Source organism: Geotrypetes seraphini, chromosome 8, assembly GCF_902459505.1.
Source record: "Geotrypetes seraphini chromosome 8, aGeoSer1.1, whole genome shotgun sequence".
Classification (NCBI taxonomy): Eukaryota; Metazoa; Chordata; class Amphibia; order Gymnophiona; family Dermophiidae; genus Geotrypetes; species Geotrypetes seraphini.
The window spans coordinates 102510211-102529984 of record NC_047091.1 but is presented as its reverse complement, the minus strand read 5'-3'; the positions used below and the strand labels follow the sequence as shown (position 1 = coordinate 102529984).

The 19774-nt window shown below is 43.6% G+C and overlaps 1 protein-coding gene across 1 annotated transcript in view; it reads left to right on the top strand.

Moving 5' to 3' along the window:
- The window catches only part of FKBP8 (FKBP prolyl isomerase 8), a 72792-nt gene that overhangs the window by 12884 nt on the left and 40134 nt on the right, over window positions 1-19774 (top strand). The window contains exons 3-6 of the mRNA XM_033954993.1: window positions 5853-6025; window positions 7213-7301; window positions 9561-9778; window positions 10687-10859. Coding sequence (XP_033810884.1) covers window positions 5853-6025; window positions 7213-7301; window positions 9561-9778; window positions 10687-10859 — 653 coding nt within the window. The remainder of the gene's footprint in view (window positions 1-5852; window positions 6026-7212; window positions 7302-9560; window positions 9779-10686; window positions 10860-19774) is intronic.

Sequence of the window (19774 nt, the reverse complement as noted above, 5' to 3'; positions counted from 1 at the left end):
GTGTGAGCTAAGCACGCGGTAAAACCGCTATCGCAGCTTAGTAAAAGGAGCCCTAAATGTGTACTATTTATATTAGTTAATTATTATTAGTTATTTTCCAATTCTCAATATCGCTGCCTTTCTTAAGGTTTGACACTTGTTCCATAATATTTTTATTAAATTTAAGAAGTATCCAATTCTAGAAGTGAATAATCAGATATTTGCCCTCTTTCAAATGGTATAGAGCAGCGTCTCTCAAACTTTTTTAACTCTGGCACACTAAACGGAGCAAATGTTTTTTGTGGCACACTAAATGCAGCAAATATTTTTCATGGCTGGAAAAAATTTCTGGGGAGAACAATGTTGCCACTAGTTTTCAAGCTCCAATCACGTCAAAGAATGATGCTTATCTGGGCAGTTGTATAATAAAAAGAATGGATAAGATAGCATGAGAAGTGAAATTGCCATGAATCGGAGAGATACATACCCTGTAGGTCCTAAAAGCAGGCTTGTGGATTAGATATAAACTATGAAGGCAGTGACGTACCTAGTATGTATGACACACAAGGCCCATCATTTTTTGACACCCCCCCCATCTGTATGAAAAACATGATTTTTAGTAACAATCCACACATGGCACAAGAGTGTACCTAGGAAAAGGCAGCATCTTACATATTGCAGTGAGCAGTACATCAATACATCCATTGTAAAACTAAACAAGCCAGACTAGTACAAATCAATCCTACACAGTTAATCCTAACTGAAAACCATGTCTTTCGAACACACAGAACACAGAAAACATCTTCGCCTAGTATGGAATATGTAATCACAAACTAACCCCTCTCCCTTTTACAAAACTGTAATGTGGTTTTTAGCCATGGTGGTAACAGCTCAGACTCTCATAGAATTCTGAGCAATTACCACCATGGCTGGTGCTAAAAAAAAATGCTCTACAGTTTTGTAAAAGGGGGGATAAAATAGAAAAACGTAGACAAAAGGTTAAATTGAACCACCAATAAGCTGGACTCTGCATACAATGCAAACACCAAAGAAAGAGCGATGCATCTCTTCTAAAGCAAAAAAATAAATAGAATTTTTTTCTACATTGTCTTCTCTGGTTTCTGCTTTCCTCATAGTCTTGTCACTTTCTTCCTTTCATCCACTGTCTACCCTTTCTCTGCTCCTTCTATATGGTATCTTCTCTCCTTGTATTCCCCTTCCATCTCTCCCTTCACCCCTATTAGTCTGGCATCCATCTTCTTTCCTTCCCTCCTCTAATGGTCTGGCATCTCTCTCCTCTTCTTCCCTTCCCTCTCCCACACCCCCATGGTCTGGCATTTCACTCTCTCCTTTCCCTTCCCCCCACTTCCATCAGCATCTGCCCCCTTTCTTTCCCTCCAACCCAATTCCATCCAGTATCCTTCCCCCTTATGTCTCTCTCTCCTTTCCCTGCACACCAATTCCATCAGCATCTGCCCCCTTTCTCTCCCTCCACCACCCTTCCATACCATCCTGACCCCCTTTTTCTCCCTCCATCACCCTTCTATGCTCCTCTCTCCCTCCAAATCAGCAAGGTCCCATGATGACTGCTTCTGTTGCCTCTGCCTCTGGAAGATGTAAGTAACGTTGGAGGGGGTGGGCCAGCAGACGCAGGGAGTTGTGGCAAAGTTCCGCAATGACTGCAGCTGCTGGTCCACACCTTCAGACGTCACTTATATCTTCCGGAGGCAGAGGCGGCAAATGCAGTCATTGCGGGACTTTCTGCACTTCAGTGCGGCTGCCGACTCTGCTTCGGAATAAGTATAGCAGCCATGCTGAGGTGCAGTTGCCATTTAGAGCAGCTTGGAAGGTTCTGGATCCAGCCGGCTGTGTACTCCCCTAGGGCTGGCACCCGGGGCAGTCTGCCACTGTATGAGGGGACAACAAATAATAAAAAGAATGGATAACTTGACCTATTTAGACATGTCATACAATTATAACCACAAAAATATGTCATAAAATATAATTCTAAACTCAAAAGACTCCAGACGAAAAGCAGACTATAGAAAGGAAACTAGAAAAGACCAAACCCAAAGTACTAAGATTCAAATGCTAAAATCGGACATGTCCATTATGAAGAGACGTGTGGATCACTGCTAATTATAATGAGTGAGTCTTTAAAATATGAGACAGTAACGGATAGTCAGACCTGGTGGACGGAAGTGATAAATACTGGAGCTAAAACCAGAGCACCGTGATGAAACTTGAATGGAAATATGGATACCTATTTATACTTTTGAGTAAAATTGCGATGCAAACATGTCATAGAAAAGAATAAATAATGTGTAAACTAAGAACAACATATTGTAACACCGAACTCAGAATTAATGAAGAACTTAAACCCCCCTCCAAAAAAAAATAGGGAATATACATACTTAAAATGATGGCTGGGTACAAACAGTATGCCTAGACTATATAGACCTAAACAGGGCAAAAGTAAACGTATGGGAAATGAACAGTTGATAATAGAGTGTATCTTGAAAACATAAGCCGATAGTAGCTCAAAGACAAGCCGACCAGGTAGATGAAAAGTGAAACCTGGGAAAGATCTAAATTATTGTTCAAATGAGCTTCTATTAAAACCAAAAAATAAAACCACAGCACTCGGGGAAAGTAAAAAAGGGAGAGTAAAATGGACTTACCGAAAAGGTCTCTGCACTGATGAGATAAACTCGTACCCAGAATAAATGTGAACACACGACAGTGGGGCTATGATATTTGATCCATTGAAAGAGAAGCCAAAAAAGTGTCGGCAGTGGATTGGATGCATGCTGATAGGGGAGGGGCATTGGGCTGTTAAAAAAGGCTGCTTTAATAAATAAATGAAAATACTGGTGAAAAACTAAATAAAAAACCAAAACCATGATAAAATGCCGAACCTGACTGCAAGTGGTAGTGAAAGTAGCATAAGGCACCCGTAGTACTGTTAGTGCCAGAGCTGCTTAGAATAAAGAACCATGCTGTACATGAGGAGAAAAAATAAAAAATAAGGTGATAAGATGTAAAGTGCTGGCCCCTCACTGCACCACTTGATAAAACTAAGGAGCGATGTTCTAGAGCAGGAGTGCCCACACTTTTTGGGCTTGCGAGCTACTTTTAAAATGACCAAGTCAAAATGATCTACCAACAATAAAATTTTAAAAAAACACAAAGCACACTGTGCAAATAGAAAATGTTAATTATCATTCCTATTCCAGGGTTTTTTCAAAGAAGTCAAAGTAGATGACTCTATGCATTGTCACCTCAGTAACAACCATACAAAAATAGACAAATACCCCCCTCCCTTTTTACTAAACCACGATAGCAGTTTTTAGCGCAGGGAGCTGTGCTGAATGCCCAGCGCTGCTCTCGACGCTCATAGGCTCCCTGTGCTAAAAACCGCTATTGCGGTTTAGTAAAAGGGGACCATAGTGCAAAATATAGACAGCAGATATAAATTCAGACACATTCACTAAATTTAAAATAAAATTATTTTTCCTACCTTCTTGTCTGGTGATTTCATGAGATTCTGGTTGCACTTTCTTCTTCTGACTGTGCATCCAATCTGTCTTCCCTTCTTTCAGCCTGTATACTTCCTCTCCTCCAGACCTCATTCCCTCCTCCAACTTTTTCTTCCTCTCTCCCTGCCCTTTCTTTCTCCCTGCCTCCCTTTCTTTTTTTCTCTCTTCATGCCCTCTTTCTTTTTTTCTGTTTCTCTTCTTTCCTTCTGTCTCCCTGCCTGCCCTCTTTCTTTCTTTCTTTCTCCTTGCCCTCCCCCAAGCCACTGCCGCTGCCATTGGGGAACAGGCCCCCAAGCCGCCGCCACCATCGGATAACGACCCAAAGCCGCCACCACCCCAAGCTCTCCCTGCGTCGGGCTGACCAGCATTCCTCTCCCCGACGTCAGTTCTGCCGTCGGAGAGGAAGTTCCGGCCCAGCCAGGCAGTGATTGGATGGCCAGAACTTCCTCCCCGATGGCAGAATTGATATTGGGGAGAGGAAGGCTGGTCGGCTCAAGATCGCGATCGACCTATTGGGCACCCCTGTTCTAGAGAATTGCTGCCGGGTCCTGCCTTCGCGGAAACAGAAAGTAGGCAGGACCCGGCAGCAAGAACAGCAAATTGTAAGCTTCACTGACCTGTCTCCCGCCCGTAGCGAATGCATGCTCCGGGGCTCTAACATGTGCGTGCCAGCTTCCCTTCTCTTCTCTTCCCCCCCCTCTTCCGGACATAACTTCCAGTTTCGGAGGAAAGAGAAGGGAAGCCGGCACGCACACTTTAGAGCCCCGGAGCATAAGTTCTCCAAGCCCTTTTTGTTTTTTTTTTAATATTGAGCAGCGGCGGCAGTAGCAGCAGAATTCACAATCGGATGGTAGCCGGGCGATCATCTAAATTAGCTGGGCGGAGCGCCCGGCTTAAAGGCCCTAGGGAGAACACTGCTAAACTATCTCTCTTTACTTATCTCCCCCTATGATCCTCCACCCTCCCCCATGAGCTCCACTCAGCTGGCAAGTCCTTCCTATTTATGCCTTCTCTTCAACTGCCAACTCCAGACTCCATCCCTTCTACCTTGCTGTGCTTTATGCTTGGAACAAGCTGCCCGAATCCCTACGTCGGGCTCTGGCAATGTTCAAAGTCCAATTAAAAGCCCACCTGTAGTGCTTTCAACTCCTAGCTCCTCTCACTTTGGGTTCTGCATCCCCAACTTTATATGTCATGTCTGTCTGTCCAAATTAGATTGTAAGCACTTCTGATCAGGGCTCATCTATAAATATCAAAATGTACATCCTTATGGTTAAACTCCAAGATTCAAATTGGTGAGTCTGGGATCTTCTGGAAGCACTGGATACAGGCAGGTATACGTACACTAGATGATGTTTTATCAAATGGGAAAATGCTTGATTTTTCATGACTACAACTATCTTTAGGCATTGCAAATTCTCAAATTTACAAATGGTTGCAGTTGAAGCAGGCCATTCAGAAGGGGTTCCCTGATTAGTGTAATCTAAAAAATCATTATAGCTTGCAGGTCCTGTGCTTCCAGATGGATTTCCTAGGGCATCAGGCCACTCAGTGGTATAAATTAATATCTGGTTATATGAATAAGAAACCAAAAATTAGTCTTAGAGACATTTGGAGCATTAAGATAAAGCAGCAAATTTCTGCTACTCAATGGCCACGAATTTGGACTTGGAGAATGAGATGTATAGCGTCAGCATCTATGAGACAAACATGGTTTTTCTTGTTACATAGAACTTTTTGGACCCCTGTTTGTTTACAAAAGTTAGACAGTTCTAAATCTAATAGATGCTGGCACTGTCATCTTGATATAGGAACACTGGATCATCTGTTGTTCTATTGTCCTTTGATACTCAAATTTTGGAAGTCGATATGGAGACAGATTAATGCTATACTTGAATCATCAATTCCATTGACATGAGGTAGTCATATGTGGGATGATATTACATCTGAAGCCCTCATTGGACCGATATAAAGGTCGGCTTTTCCTTATTATGACTGGGATAACCATGCAAATGGTTACTCACAATTGGAAGAACTGGGATCGCCTTAACTTTACTTTTTGGTGGGCAAATTTATGAATTTAATTTGTAATATGAACCACTTACAATATTATGGTTGGTATAAAAATTCCTTGCAGCCAAGTAATCTAATTGGTCAAGTGTTGCCTTTCCTTCTAATATTATTTAACTTTATTTGAAAACAGAACACAAGTTATTTTTAAACCTCTTGTATTATATTCCACCAGTTCTAAACTTCTCCATGATAATCAATCATCTAATCCATTGTACTACCAGTAGCATGTGACCACTACTTTATCCATATTTCCTTCCACAGGAAGTGGGTCTCTGAAGAAGAAAATTTTGGTAGCTGGTAAAGGTGTGAGTAGTAGACCGGTAAATGGCCAGAACGTAACCATAGAGTTGAAGGTCATGTTGGAAGAGGATGGAGTGGTGGTAGAGGAAGAAGCGAACCTCACTTTTACTTTAGGAGATGGTGATGTCATGCAGGTAGGACAGCTGGAGCTGGGAGTGGGAGAAGAAATCTGTTTAAAGTGAAACTTTTGATCTTGTTCTAGGTTCATTCTCAGTATATATTTTAGCTTCTCACATCAGATTTTTCAAGCAACAATAAGATTCATGGGGATCAAGCGAATCATGAGATGCATTGAACTGGATGAAATTTTCAGAAGTAGACCAGAAAATGTTTTTTGGGCTTTTGGGGGGGGGGGAGAGGGGGGTTCTAAGAAAAATGGCAAAACTTAAGGTTAGTGTCTTCAGAATCATCTGTTGGCTTGGTATGGCATATCAGCTATTGATTTCTGCAGGGCTTAGTTGCAGCCAGAAGGAAGACTTTTGCTTTTAGATTTCCTAGGTTTATAAAAGTAGACATGCCAAACAGTGGGCGGTATCCTTTGTGTAGGAAGAATCTCTGATACTGTTTTTGATGACCCCATTTCCTGATTTGGCCTACAGAAAATTATTAAGTGGGACTTGAAGAAAATTCCCACTGAGCACACATCCTATTTTCAAACATGTCCCTTAAAATAATTTCCCTGTCTCTCCAATGCCCTATCCCACTTTTATTATCTCGGCAGTTTGGCTTTTTATAAGTCAGTTGCTTAGGACTTCTTTTCTAGTAAAGTACCCTGAAGTTCTCGTATGGTATGTTCCATTTAGATAAAGTTATGGATGCTACCTGTCTCCAAGACTGTGAAGGTAGCTTTAGCAGCTTGACTCTAGAATTTATGAGCGATATTTAGAAGCATAGGAATGGATAGTGCACTAGGAGTGTTCAAGGTTTAAACTGTCTCCAAGTTTTAATATTTATATACCCCCTATCAATGGAGGTTGTCTTAAGTGTTTTTTACATTGAGGTACTCAAGCAATTTTCTCTATCTGTTCCAGCAGGCTTACATTCTACCTAACCTACCTGGGGCCAAATTGAAGATTAAGGCCCAAATTCTGTAACCAGTGCCTAAAGTTAGGCACCTATTTTGGAGGCGCCCAACTAGATAGGTGCCTATCTAAATTGAATAACAAGCTCAATTGAGCTCTTTAATCAGTACTGATTGAAACATAGATGCCTATCAAGAAAATGCAGATCTGAAACTGCCAAGATTGCTTGTTTTTTGTTGCTTAGTGCTAGCTACCCAACAGTTTTTTATGATCCAGTTTTTATGTGCTTCCTCCGGTAGGCCCTGGATCTCTGCGTGCAGTTGATGGAGCTGAGAGAAAAAGCTTTAATTGTGTCGGATGCAAAATATGGCTATGGAAAGCAGGGCAGGTAATGCCAAGCTACAGTGGGACAATAATGAGAATAGCTTCTTGGGAACACACAGTTATGTTCTTCTGTTCTCTGAGCAGTGTCTATGGTTGAACAGCTGCAAAAGTTTCCTTGGTAGAAAAGGTGTAATTTTTTTTCTGCTGCAAATCTGTGTTGTCTATCCTATCTGGAGTTCCACCTTTGACTCTTCAGCTAAATCCACAATAGATTCAAAGCCCCACACTCCTCTACTTCCATGTTAACTTTTTTTCTTTGTCTCTATGCATCTATACGCAGCACAGTTTCCTTTATCACCTCTGCTCATTCTTATCTTCATCTTCTCTCTTCACCCACTCAGGAATTTTCTCTGATTTTCTAATAAACTGGGTACATCCCCTTCCCCTGATGCACTCCTGAGAGGCATGTGGCCAATGTGTTAACAAATCTTAGGGCTAGATTCACTAAGGCCATGGATCCAATCCGATCTGTGGCTGGGGGGCTGATTCATGAAGCGTCCTCATGCAAATGAGGGTGATCGTAATCACGCCCCCCACTGGCCGCACGGATCGCTCTCCAGCGATCCTGACGCATGTGCAGACCATCTCCTTTGCCTATAAATGGCATTCACAGACCATCTCCTTTGCCTGTAGATGATCTGCGCACTCTCACTGCCAAGCTTGAAACTTTTTTTTGTTGTTGTTGTTAAGAGCTGGGTTGAAAGCAGGGCTGCACCGTGGGTTAAAACCATGGAGTCGGGGCAGAGAGCAGGAGGATCGGGGCAGAGAGCAGGCTTTTGCTCAAGCGACCAGTCCTCACCAGTCGCTTGTTTTTGGCTCGGCCAGCCCAGTTGGTGTGCCTTCTTTAGTTTAGTGAATCGCGTCCTTCCTACTTTGCATGCCATTTCTCCTCATTTGCAGGCATAGATCAGATCGGAGGATGATCAGCCACGAGGTTAGTAAATCGGGTCACGAAGTGACAGGACAAGATCGGTGTCCTTAGTGAATCTAGCCCTTAGTATCTCTGCTGCCCTGCTGAAGCTTCAACTGCCTCCAACACCTTATCTCTTTTGTGCCTCTCCCTTTTTATTTTGTTGTCTAAGATTGTAAGCTCTAAGAAATACGTGAAGACCTCTCGCTCAAACATTAATTTGTATTCCTGTACTGATGAATCTGTTTATGTACTTGCTGGCAAATTCTATATAGTTACCTAAAGTTAGGCGCCTAACTTAATAGGTTTAATTGACACTTAACACCTCATAATTGGCTTTAATTAGATTTAATTGAAAGTTAGATACCTAACTCAAAAAAGCACAATTCTGTAAAAAGTAGGTGTCTAGACCAAAGCACCTACCTAAAAGTGGGCGTGGTTAGGAGTGGATCATGGGTGAATTTTTGCATTAGGCGCCTCTTTGTGAACTAGGCAAAGGTATTTAGGCAAAGAAAATCTGTCATAAATATGGTGCACCTAAAGTTAGGATGCCTAGAACACCTTATTGCGATTCTATAAAGTGTGTCTAACTTTTATAGAATCACATTTAGCACCACTCTAGTTGGTGCCTAAATTTTAGACACACTTTATAGAATCGGGCCCTTAGTTCCATGAAAAACTTAAAATTGGTACTTTAGTAAAAGCTGACAGTCACTGTGTCTCTGCATTAGATCTATCTCAAGATCAAAGCCCAGGTCAGCCATGTAATTCATTAGAACTTGCAGCCTTGAGGTCGAATTATGCAACTACACCTTTTCTGACACAACCAGTTCCTTTCTTTCGCCCTGCTCACCTTTGTCCCTTTGTTGGACAACCTATGAAACTTTAAGAGGCGAATGTTTGAAAAAGGCTGCAGGTACATTTCAGCCATATACTTTGCCTTGAATTTCAAACAAAAATTATGCATGTCTTAACTTTAAAAATTAGTCTTGGTGTAAAGTACTTGCAGCCCACTGAAAGTATGCACCTTTTTCCCATTTTCTTTTAAAGTCTGACAACGTGGGATCTCTAGGGGAGTAAAGTCAGGGGGGTGGGTCATTAGAGTGGGCAGACTTGATGGGCTATGGCCCTTTTCTGCCGTCATTTTCTATGTTTCTTTTTTTGGAAAGATTAACTTTCTGTTTAGCTGCATTGAGTGGGAACAGTTTTCAAATGGCTGCTGACACTTTGAGAAGTGATCTGTTTTAGAGAAGTGGTTAGTGTTTGAAGTGTTCCTTTCCTTATTATGTAGGTTAGATTTGATTACTCATCTTGGCTGGCTGTACAGTATGTCCTTTTTTTCCCCCCCTCCAGATGTCCAAGTGTTCCAGCTGATGCCACACTCAGACTGGAAGTGGAATTATTGGATGTTCGGGATGGTCCAGACCTGGAGCGCCTCACTGGACAGGAGAAGAAAGAACTGGTCAATCGCAAACGGGAACGAGGCAATTTCTACTATCAGCAAGCCGAATACGTGTTTGCCATTAACTCTTATGAAATAGCTCTGAAGATTATTAACTCCAGCTCCAAAGGTAAGGCGAAACCTGAGCCCAAGAGCTTGTTGAACTTAATAAGTCAACATGCATGCAGAACTCTGGGAACTTCAGTACCAGCATGTATGTCTGAAATAGCATCTGTGCAGAATGTTTTGTTGATATGCAGTGGCAAAATGCATTAACTGTAAAATTATGGAGGGTAATTATTACAGGCCACCAATAAAATTGAAAAAAAGCACCCATTTTGTGCTTGTTTAGATTTTTTTAAGTTTCTCAGCCTCCTTAAGCATGCTTATGGAAGCTGATAATTAAAAATGTCAGCCAATCAAGCACAGCATTTGATTAAGTTCTGTTTGGACTAATTAAATTGTTTCTGATAGTCTTCCAAACAATTCATATAGAAATCCTTTAAGAAAAAAACTTTTTTAGGTCCTAGACAGAATATTTCAAGTATCATCATTTTATTCGGGGGTGGGTAATATCATTTTGATGGTTTGAGAAAGACAACATATACACATGTATGAGCCTCTATAAATAGATTCCCAGAAGTGTCCCAAAGTGCACAGGTGCTGTGGCAATCTGCTCTGAGGCAGGTACAGCATATTTTTTGCAGATACATTAGGTGGATATTTTATAAAGGTCATGTGTAATCACAGTGCCATTTAAACAGACTCCCAGCTATTTAGTTCATACACCCATGCAGTTTAGTTAGTCATTTTCTGCTTCTACATGGAAAAAGTTTCATAAATTTCCTTACCTTCATGGTGTATATAATTCTGTATGATAAACACAATTGGTGACTTCGTTTGCATGTTAAATATTTTGCTTTTGTCCAAGCAACTGAAGCACTTATCCCCACTCTGAACAAACACAATTTTGCTTCCCCTCACGACAAAATCCAGAATAAGGGAAAGCGTGTTTGAAACACCTCTGAATGTTTGCAGTTGATATCACCCCCGAAGAAGAGTCGGAATTAATGGATGCAAAAGTGAAATGTCTGAACAACCTGGCTGCATCCCAACTGAAACTGGATCACTTCGAGGCAGCTCTGAAATCATGCAGCTTGGTTCTGGAGCACCAGCCAGATAACATCAAGGCGTTATTCCGCAAAGGAAAGGTATCATCTGGGAGAGGGTAAATGGGGGTTGGGAAGCTGTTCACAACTCAACAGAGTGAAAATCTCAGATAGTCATAAATTTGTTTTGGTGCACTAGACTGCTACACTCACTCTGAGGTTTTCAGTCTTATCAGCTGAGATTGTTGGATTGTAAATTGCAGAATAGTACATGATGGGAAATTTTAAGAGTTGGTGGAAGAGCTCCAGGTTGCTCTACTACCAAAGAGAAAAGTAAGTTTAATTCCCAGACTTTGTTTTTGGGCCCTTGGGTCGAGCCTGGCCTAGATATGCTGCTGAACATCCTCTGACCTTTGACATGCTATATCAATGCAAACTGTATGAGTGGGATTACCAGACATGATGAGGGCCTTAGAAAAATAGCCTGGATTGTTGTGTTATAGAAATAGATTTTGCAGATAGTGGTAGGGGACATGGGGGAAGGAGAAAAGCATTATAATGGTGTTGGTTGCCAAGGGAAGAGATTTAGCTTAGTGTGATGTGCTCTTTTTTTTTTCCTAAGAACTTGTTCAGTGTCCTCATTGAATATCTAAAACATGAACCAAGGCAGAGTCTTTCCCCAGAAAAAGGCAGAGTTGATGTGTGTACTGAAGTACCTGCAAGAAGATGCCCAACTGAAAAAAGGGGTGATAGGGAGCAATTCTTAAAATATGATCCTATATCAAATTATTTAAATCCTGAAAATCTGGATAATTAAGTCTCCTGGGATATAGGAATAGAAAGGTTCACTATGACGATGTTTTCAAAATAGCTCAATAAAGAGACTGACTTTTAGCACTCTAGAAATAATTAATAGTAATAGTAGACTTCTGATGTTTTTATTAGGAAAAAAACTTTATTTTTGTGTATTATAATGCATCCTAACATGTAACAAACTGAACCTGATTATAATGCTACTTGTACATTGATTATAGTGACATAATTTTCCTTGAAGTTTACAGTTTTCCCCTTAACCGCCTCCCACCCAAACTAGACTCAAGCTTTTAATGTATTCAGGAAAGCACCACTTATTTGTGTAGTTAGGAAGCCAAGAAAGAGTTCCCAGACAGCCAAAACAAACATTTTGGTCACCACCTTCCCTACCCATAATGTAACCAGCCTTTCTATCTATAGCATATTATGCATAGTATTACTTCATAAAGTGATTGTGGGAGGCTTTTGTTGTTGTATTTAGGCTAGTTAAGATACTTTGGGCTAGATTCACTAAGCAAACCGATCTGTTTGTGACCCCTTTGTGACCCAATTTTCCTCCAACCCGTTCACTAACCTCTCCGCCGATCCGTGCATGCAAATGAGGGGAGGGGAAACAGCATGCAATGTAGGAAGAACGCGATTCACTAAACATTTTTCTGGCACACCGACTGGCTTGCCGATTCAAAAATAAGCGACTGGTGAGGACCAGTCGCTTGTGCAAAAACCCTGCTCTCTGCCCCGACTCTCCTGCCCTTCCCTGCAGTGCAAGCCCGTGGTTTTAAGCTGCCCTTTAAAACCACGGGCTGGCATGCGCTTTTGCAGAATATATAAAAAAGGAATTCTTCCTTTTTTATATCTAATCTAATCTTCCATTTGTGAGTCACACATACCTATGCAGGCTCAAGGCGACAGATCAAAGAGAAGGGAAAGTAGAGAGGGACGAGAGTATGGAGAAGCTAGAGGAGTGAACATAGAAGTAGGGGGAGCTATACAGAAACTAAGACAGTTAATTGTCAAAGAAGTGAGTCTTCAGGTTTTTTTCTGAATGTGGTGTAGTTTGTCTCTTTCTTGATAGCTTCAGGTAGGTCATTCCAAGTTTTTACATCCAGATAAGTTAACATAGAGTGGAAAATTTGCTTGTAGTGAAGGTATTTTGTGGATGGCAGGTTTAGTTGGATTCTGTTAAGGATTCTTTTTGATGTCCACCAAATAGTAGAGAATAATTGGATGAGGGGGCTGCTGAGTTTCCGTATAGAATCTGATGTAGGATACATGACAATTATTCAGGATGATATTGGGAGCCAATGTAGTTGCCTGATAAAGGTTGTGATTGAATCAAATTTCTTTAGTTTGTAGATTAGTCTAACGGCTGTGTTCTGGATTAGTTGCAGTTTATGGATTTAGAGTAGTGTTGATGCCAAGGTAGGCGGAGTTGCAATAGTCTAGTTGAGGCAGAACCATCATCTGGACAATCAGAGCAAAGTGGTGTGGGTGGAAGTATGATCTTGTGAATCGCAGTTGACGCATAGTATAGTTGGTCTTTTTCCGAAGGCTAGCTATTTGTGGTTCCATTGTGAGATGCAGCCTAGTACCTTGGTGGACTTTTCCATTATGAGAGTGATGCCTGATAATAATAATAACTTTATTCTTTTACTAGTCTTTAAGCCCGTTACATTAACGGGTGCTAGAATACTGTTCACCCTCTATGTTGCCCCTTCCATTCACTGCCCTCTTTTCTCTTTCTATCTCTCTCTTTCTCTCCCATATGGCCTCTCTCCATCTCCTCCTTCCTTTTGCCTTGGTCTGGCATACCTTCCTCCTTCCCTCCAAGGCATTCTCTCCCCCTCTGCTCCCTTTCCTCATTTAACTACTTCTTTGGGCAGCAGCAGCATTCACAATTCATTGCTGTTGCTGGCTTCAGGTCTTTCTCTCTGGCCGGTCCTGTCTTCATGAAAACAGGAAGTAGGCAGGACCGGCCAGAGAGGAAGGTCTGAAGCCAGCAACAGCAGCGAATTGTAAACGCTGCTGCTGCCTGAAGCACCCGAGGCAGACGCTTCTCTCCCCTCCCAGCCCAACCCCCGCTGACTCTGCGACCCTCCTAGCAAGACTTTAATATCAAACCTCCCTCCAGCGTTGGCTTTCGCTGCATTTAAACAGGCTGCTTCGGCTTTCTTCTGCCGTTGAGGCTCTCTGTTGCGTCATTGATGACGTAATAAGTGACACGGCAAAGCAGCCTGTTTAACGTGCAGCGAGTGCCAACGCTGGAGGGATGTTTGTACCGGTGCAGAAGCGATATGTCTCTCCCCCTCCAGTACCTGTGCAGCACTTTGTTGCGGCGCATCCTCCCATGGGGGGGGGGGGGTTTGCACAGTGGGAGCGGGTGAGAGCGGCGATCTCCAGTTGGGGGGGGTTTGCACAGTGGGAGCGGGTGGGAGCGGCGATCTCCAGTTGGGGGGGGGGGGAGAGCGGCGATCTCCAGTTGGGGGGGTTTGCACAGTGGGAGCGGGTGAGAGCGGCAATCTCCAGTTGGGGGGGGAGGGGGGTGAGAGCGGCGATCTCCAGTTGGGGGTGGTTTGCACAGTGGGAGCGGGTGTGAGCGGCGATCTCCAGTTGGGGGGGGGAGAGCGGCGATCTCCAGTGGGGGGGGTTTGCACAGTGGGAGCAGGTGAGAGCGGCGATCTCCAGTTGGGGGGGAGGGGGGGAGAGCGGCGATCTCCAGTTGGGGGGGAGGGGGTTGAGAGCGGCGATCTCCAGTTGGGGGGGTTTGCACAGTGGGAGCCGGGTGAGAGCGGCGATCTCCAGTTGGGGTTTTTTTATTTTTTTTGTTTTAAGTTGAAAGCCGGCGCTGCAGCTCCTCTCTCGATCCTGGTGCAGTTCGAGAGAGGAGCCGGTACCATTGACAGTGAGAGGCGGGGGTGAGGAAAGCTGCTGCAGCTGTGTAATGTTTTATTTTTATTTGAAAGCCGCCGCGAGCAAGTGGTGACGTAAAACCCGCGCATGCGCAATCGTGTTTTCGTGACGGATCAGGGAACACGTTTTTTTTAGTGTGCATGCGCGGCCTACCATTTTATTATATTAGATACCGCTATAACCAAAAGTTCTAGGCAGTTTACACTAAAAAGAGCTGGACGATCAGTGAAATACAATAATACAGTAAAAAATACAAATATTTGTAAACTAGAATTTCAATAATAAAACTTACTAAGTAATAAACTTATCGAACAAAGTGGTCTTAATTCATTTCCAAAAACTGCAATAGAATACCTTAGCTTGCTGAATACATTTACCTAACCAAGATTGTTGCCTACCAGCTTGAAATGCTAAGGTCCTATCTAAGAAGGTCATATATCTACACCCATTAATTTTTGGATAAGCAAATAAGTAGAAATTTCTAGTTTCTCTTGATGGTCTATGCAACACAAAATGAGGAAAAAGGTAAGCTGGAGACATTCCCGATATCAGCTTAAAGCAGATACAGGAAAATTTGAATAATACTTTTGCCTCCAAAGGCAGCCAATGAAGTAAACGATAATATGGACTAATATGGTCGTTCTTTTTTTAAACCAAAAATCAATCTAACAGCTGTATTCTGAGAGAGATATGACATTCTGTTGTGCGGTGTGGAAATCAATGGCTTTGGTCTTAGTGGCGTACAATTTCAACTTGTTGTTCGTTGCCTAGGTTTGAATTTTATCTATATTGTTTGAGATTTTTTCGGCACTATTAGGATTTTTATTGGTTATGGGGATGAGGCGGATGTCGTCGGCATAAGATAGAACAGTTTCATCTTCCATTTTGATGTGTCCTAGCGAGCTCATGAATAAATTGAATAGGATTGGGGATAATGGGGAGCCTTGTGGGACGACACAGAATGCCTTCTAAGGATTGGAGTATGATTCTTGCCTTTTGACCAAGTATTCAAGATTTTGTAGGAAATCGGTGAACCAATTCAGTAGAGTCCCTGTTATTCTGATTTCCGAGAGTTTGGTTAGGAGTAATTGGTGGTCCGCTGAGTCGAAGACTGCAGAGATAACAAATTTGAGTAATATTGCCTGATGATCCGAGCTTAACAACTGTTTGATTTTAGTGATTAGAATGATGATGAGGAGCTCGGTGCTGTGCTTTTTTATGAAGCCGTATTGGGATATGTGAAGGCAGGAGTGTTGCTCTATGTATGAGGCTAGCTGCTTGCTGACATAGGACTCAAGGATTTTAGTGAGGATCTGAATACCCGCAATCGGTCTGTAGTTAAATGCTATGGAGAGGTCTGCTTGGGCTGTTTTCGGTATAGGGGTTAAGGTTATTTTGCCCATTTCTTTGGGTAGATGCCCTTGGTTCAGGGAACTATTTAGTAGGTTGGTGAGCCAGTTAATGATATGATGAGGAGCTGCTGAAAGAAGGTATGGAGGACAGTTATCTAGGGCCCCCCACGCTGCTGCCATCACCACTTATGGAAGAAGAGATGCCAACTCCCTCCTGCCACCCAAAAGGGATGCCCCATTCCTGATCCTCCCCACCCTGCTCCCCATACCTTTAACGGAGCAGGAAGAGTGCTCAATCCTTCCTGCTCCAATGCCTCGTGACTCCCCACCTACCCACCAACCAAAAAACAAATGGCAGGAGGGATGCTAACTCCTTCTTGCCACCCACCAGATGCCCTCTCCCCGTTCCCAGTCTCCTCCCCACCCCTCTTCCCCGTACCTTTAACAGAGCAGGAGAGGTGCTCAATTCTCCTGCTCCAATGCCTCCCACGACGAGTCTGAGGTCTTAGGCCCTGCCCCGGTGCATAATGTGATGCATGGGGCGGGGTCCAAGGCCCTGATTGCCTCAGCCAATCAGGGACTTCCTTAGTAAATACCTAAGGAAGTTCCTGATTGGTTGAGGTGCCTCAGGCCCCTCCCAAGAGAAGAGCCTGAGGTGCCTGAGCCAATCTGGGCCTTAGAACCCACCCCTTGCATCACATGTTGCACCACGGCAGGGCCTAAGGCTTCAGACTCATCGCGGGAGGCATTGGAGCAGGAGAGATTGAGCACCCCTCCTGCTCCGTTAAAGATACGGGGGATGGGGAGGGGAACGGGGAAGGGGCATCCGGGGTGGCAGGAGGGTTTGGTTTATTTGGGTTTTTTTGGGGGGGGAAGTTGGGAGTAGGACTGATGGCAGGAGGGAGTGGAAACCCTCCTGCCATAATTTTAAAGGGCGGGGCACAGTTCGGGGAGGGAGGGGGGGTAATTTTTTTTTTTTTTTTTTTTTAATTGAACTGATATTTTGCGTGTGTATTTTGCGTGTAGGTTAGTGAATCTAGGCCTTTATTTTTGTAGTAAGACATGCTTTTCCTTACAAAACTTCTCGCTCCAAAGTCTCAAGTTCCACATCAGCATAAATATCTAATGCACACAGATTTGGCGACTTGAGGGATTTTCTTATTTGTTCCAACTGTACCCAGATATCATTCCAATTTTGTTGAGTCTTGGGGCACTCCCATATGCAATGCATGAATGTCCCATATGCAATGCACTTTAAGCTCTTGCCCGATATCTCTACCCAGACTTTGTTAGCCCATCAGGAATGAATACATATCTGTAGAATTACTTTATAGTCTAAGCTGCACGCTGTATACCAATTTTGCCCACTTCTGACACCAATTCGAAACTGTCTCCATATATTCATCGCTAATCACTTAAATCCACTTTTCTATTGGGAGGGATGATAACTATGCATATATATCTAACATCCTACCACCCCCTTCTTAAGGCAACATTTTATCAAAGCTACCTTGCAGTCATCCCCTTACTTAGTGGGAAATCTGAATATCCACACTTCAGCCTTAATTTATCACAAAGGTAGGCACCCACAGCCAAGTCAGGTTTCCAAAACTTCCACAATATGCAAGAGATCTATGTGCATACAGCTGTTTCCATTGTATGCAAATAGATCTCATGCATATTCATTGTGGAAATCTTGAAAACCTGACTGGGTTGTAGCCCTCAAGGACTAAGATTTCCCGCTCTTGATCTATCAAAAGGCAGAATTATACAGCACTTGCTGGAGGAAGATGCATGTACTCTTTTTGAATTCCTTTATCATAGTAAATACCAAAACCCAAACCCTCTAATCCTGGGTGGAAGGTAAGGGGAACAACTCTTTCTACTCTACTTCTATGCTCACCTAACTGATTCTTTTAAAGGGTTTCTCCTTATCTTGAGTGATATATCTGCCCCTTTATCATTGAGTACATATACAAGATAAGGCTTAACTCTTTGTTGCTCCAATTCAGGCCCAGATGCTCAAAACTTTAACGCGGTCACTAAACTGGTTTCCAATGGTTTAGCCTGCACTCATTTTAGCGGCAGATTATCAAAAACAGCTTATCTCGGTCTTTATCAAGCTTTCTAGCAGTCTCCGACACTGCCATGCAAATGGGCTCTTCAATATTGAATTGAGCACTCCGGTGGATTCTTCAAAATTGCTGAGCCATTCTTCAAGAGTGGTGTTGGCTTTTGATGACAAAAATCAGCAACTGGTCTGGGGGTGCCGGTACACTGACAACACTGTTAAAAAGTACACCTTGTGGCGTGTGTGTTGACCGCATTATAGTCCTCTTTAGCAGCAGGAGAGATGCTGTCTCTCCCGCCGCCAATCAACACCTTCCCCAACTCCTTTCAGAAGTGGGAGAGATGCCTATTGTCTCCCACTGCCAACCCCTCCCAACTCCTTTCGGCAACGGGAGAGATGCCCAATATCTCCTAACTGACACCCCTCTCAATTCCCCTTGGCAGCAGGAGAGTTGCCCACACTCTCCCACCACCATGTAACCCCCTCCCTGTGCCTCCGACAACCCCTCCTTACCTTATTTTCAGATGGCTGGCTGGATGAATACCTATCCCACTCTTTTGGAATTCCTCAAAACCACACTCCACCAGACCCTCCCAAAAACTGAAACTATCATTCCCCTCTATAAAAGGTATATCCCGCGCAGGAAAACTTGGAACATCTCTCCCCTTTAGAACCACAGAACTCTGGAACAACCTCTCATCCCCACTCAGAAACTCAAGCTCCTTCCAATCCTTCCGCAAACACTTGAAAACTTGGCTCTTTGCAAAAATCTAATCACCTCCCATTCTCCAGTATTCTGTCCCTCTCTTTCCTCTTAGTCCCTCTCCTTTATCCCTTATTGTAGTTCCTTTCCTCTTAACTCTGTAAACCGTGCCGAGCTCTGCGCTTGCGGAGATGGCGCGGTATACAAACCTAAGGTTTAGTTTAGTTTAGTACTCCCTCCGGCCAGCTGGCCCATCTCTTCAAAATAGCAGGCCTTCCCCCTCCTCGGTGCATCCTGAGGCTCTGGCCCAGACGCATAAGGCCTAACCCGTAGGAGGGGCCTTAAAACACCCTGGGCCAATCGGAGCCTTAGTCCCCCATGCATCCGAGGAGGGTCTTAAGGTTCTGGCCCAGACACATAATGCCCCACCGATAGGAGGATGCACCAGGAAGGGGAAGGCCCATCATTTTGAAGAGGCAGGACAGCTGGCCGGAGGGAGTAGGCATCCCTCCGGCCAGCCATCTGAAAATAAGATAAGGAGGGGTCATCGGAGGTACGGGGAGGGGGTTGCGTGGCAACGGGAGAGCATGGGCATCTCTTCTGCTGTCGAGGGAAGTTGGAGGGTGTATCAGTTGGGCGGAAGAGATTGGGCATCTGTCCTGCTGTGGGCGGGGGGTGTCGATTGGGCATCTCTCCCGCTGCCGAGAGGAATTTGGGGGGGGGGGGGTTTGGCAGTTGGAGAGATTGGGCATCTCTCCTGCTGCTGAGAGGAGTTGGGGAGGTGTTGACAGCCGGAGACATTGGGCATCTCTCCCACTGTTTGTGGTTTTTTTTTGGGTTTTTGTGTATTCTGTGCATGTGCTCATCACTGTAACCAACGATGGGCACATGCAAATTTAGCGAGTCTTCGCTACTCTCCGCCAACCTCATTTGCATGAGTGTTTATTGGAGAATGACTAGCTTTTTTACAGTCGCTACTATAACAGCTGTGGTAGTGCCCATCAGTTTTTTAGCTTTTTTTTTTTTTTTTTTAAATCTAGCCCTCAGTGTTACTATAGTCTTCACCAACACCCAGTCCCATGTGTGCCTCAAGACACAAGAAACACTATAAATTTTAATGTCAGGAAGACCCAGCCCCACCCCCCACCCCCACACACACACACTCACA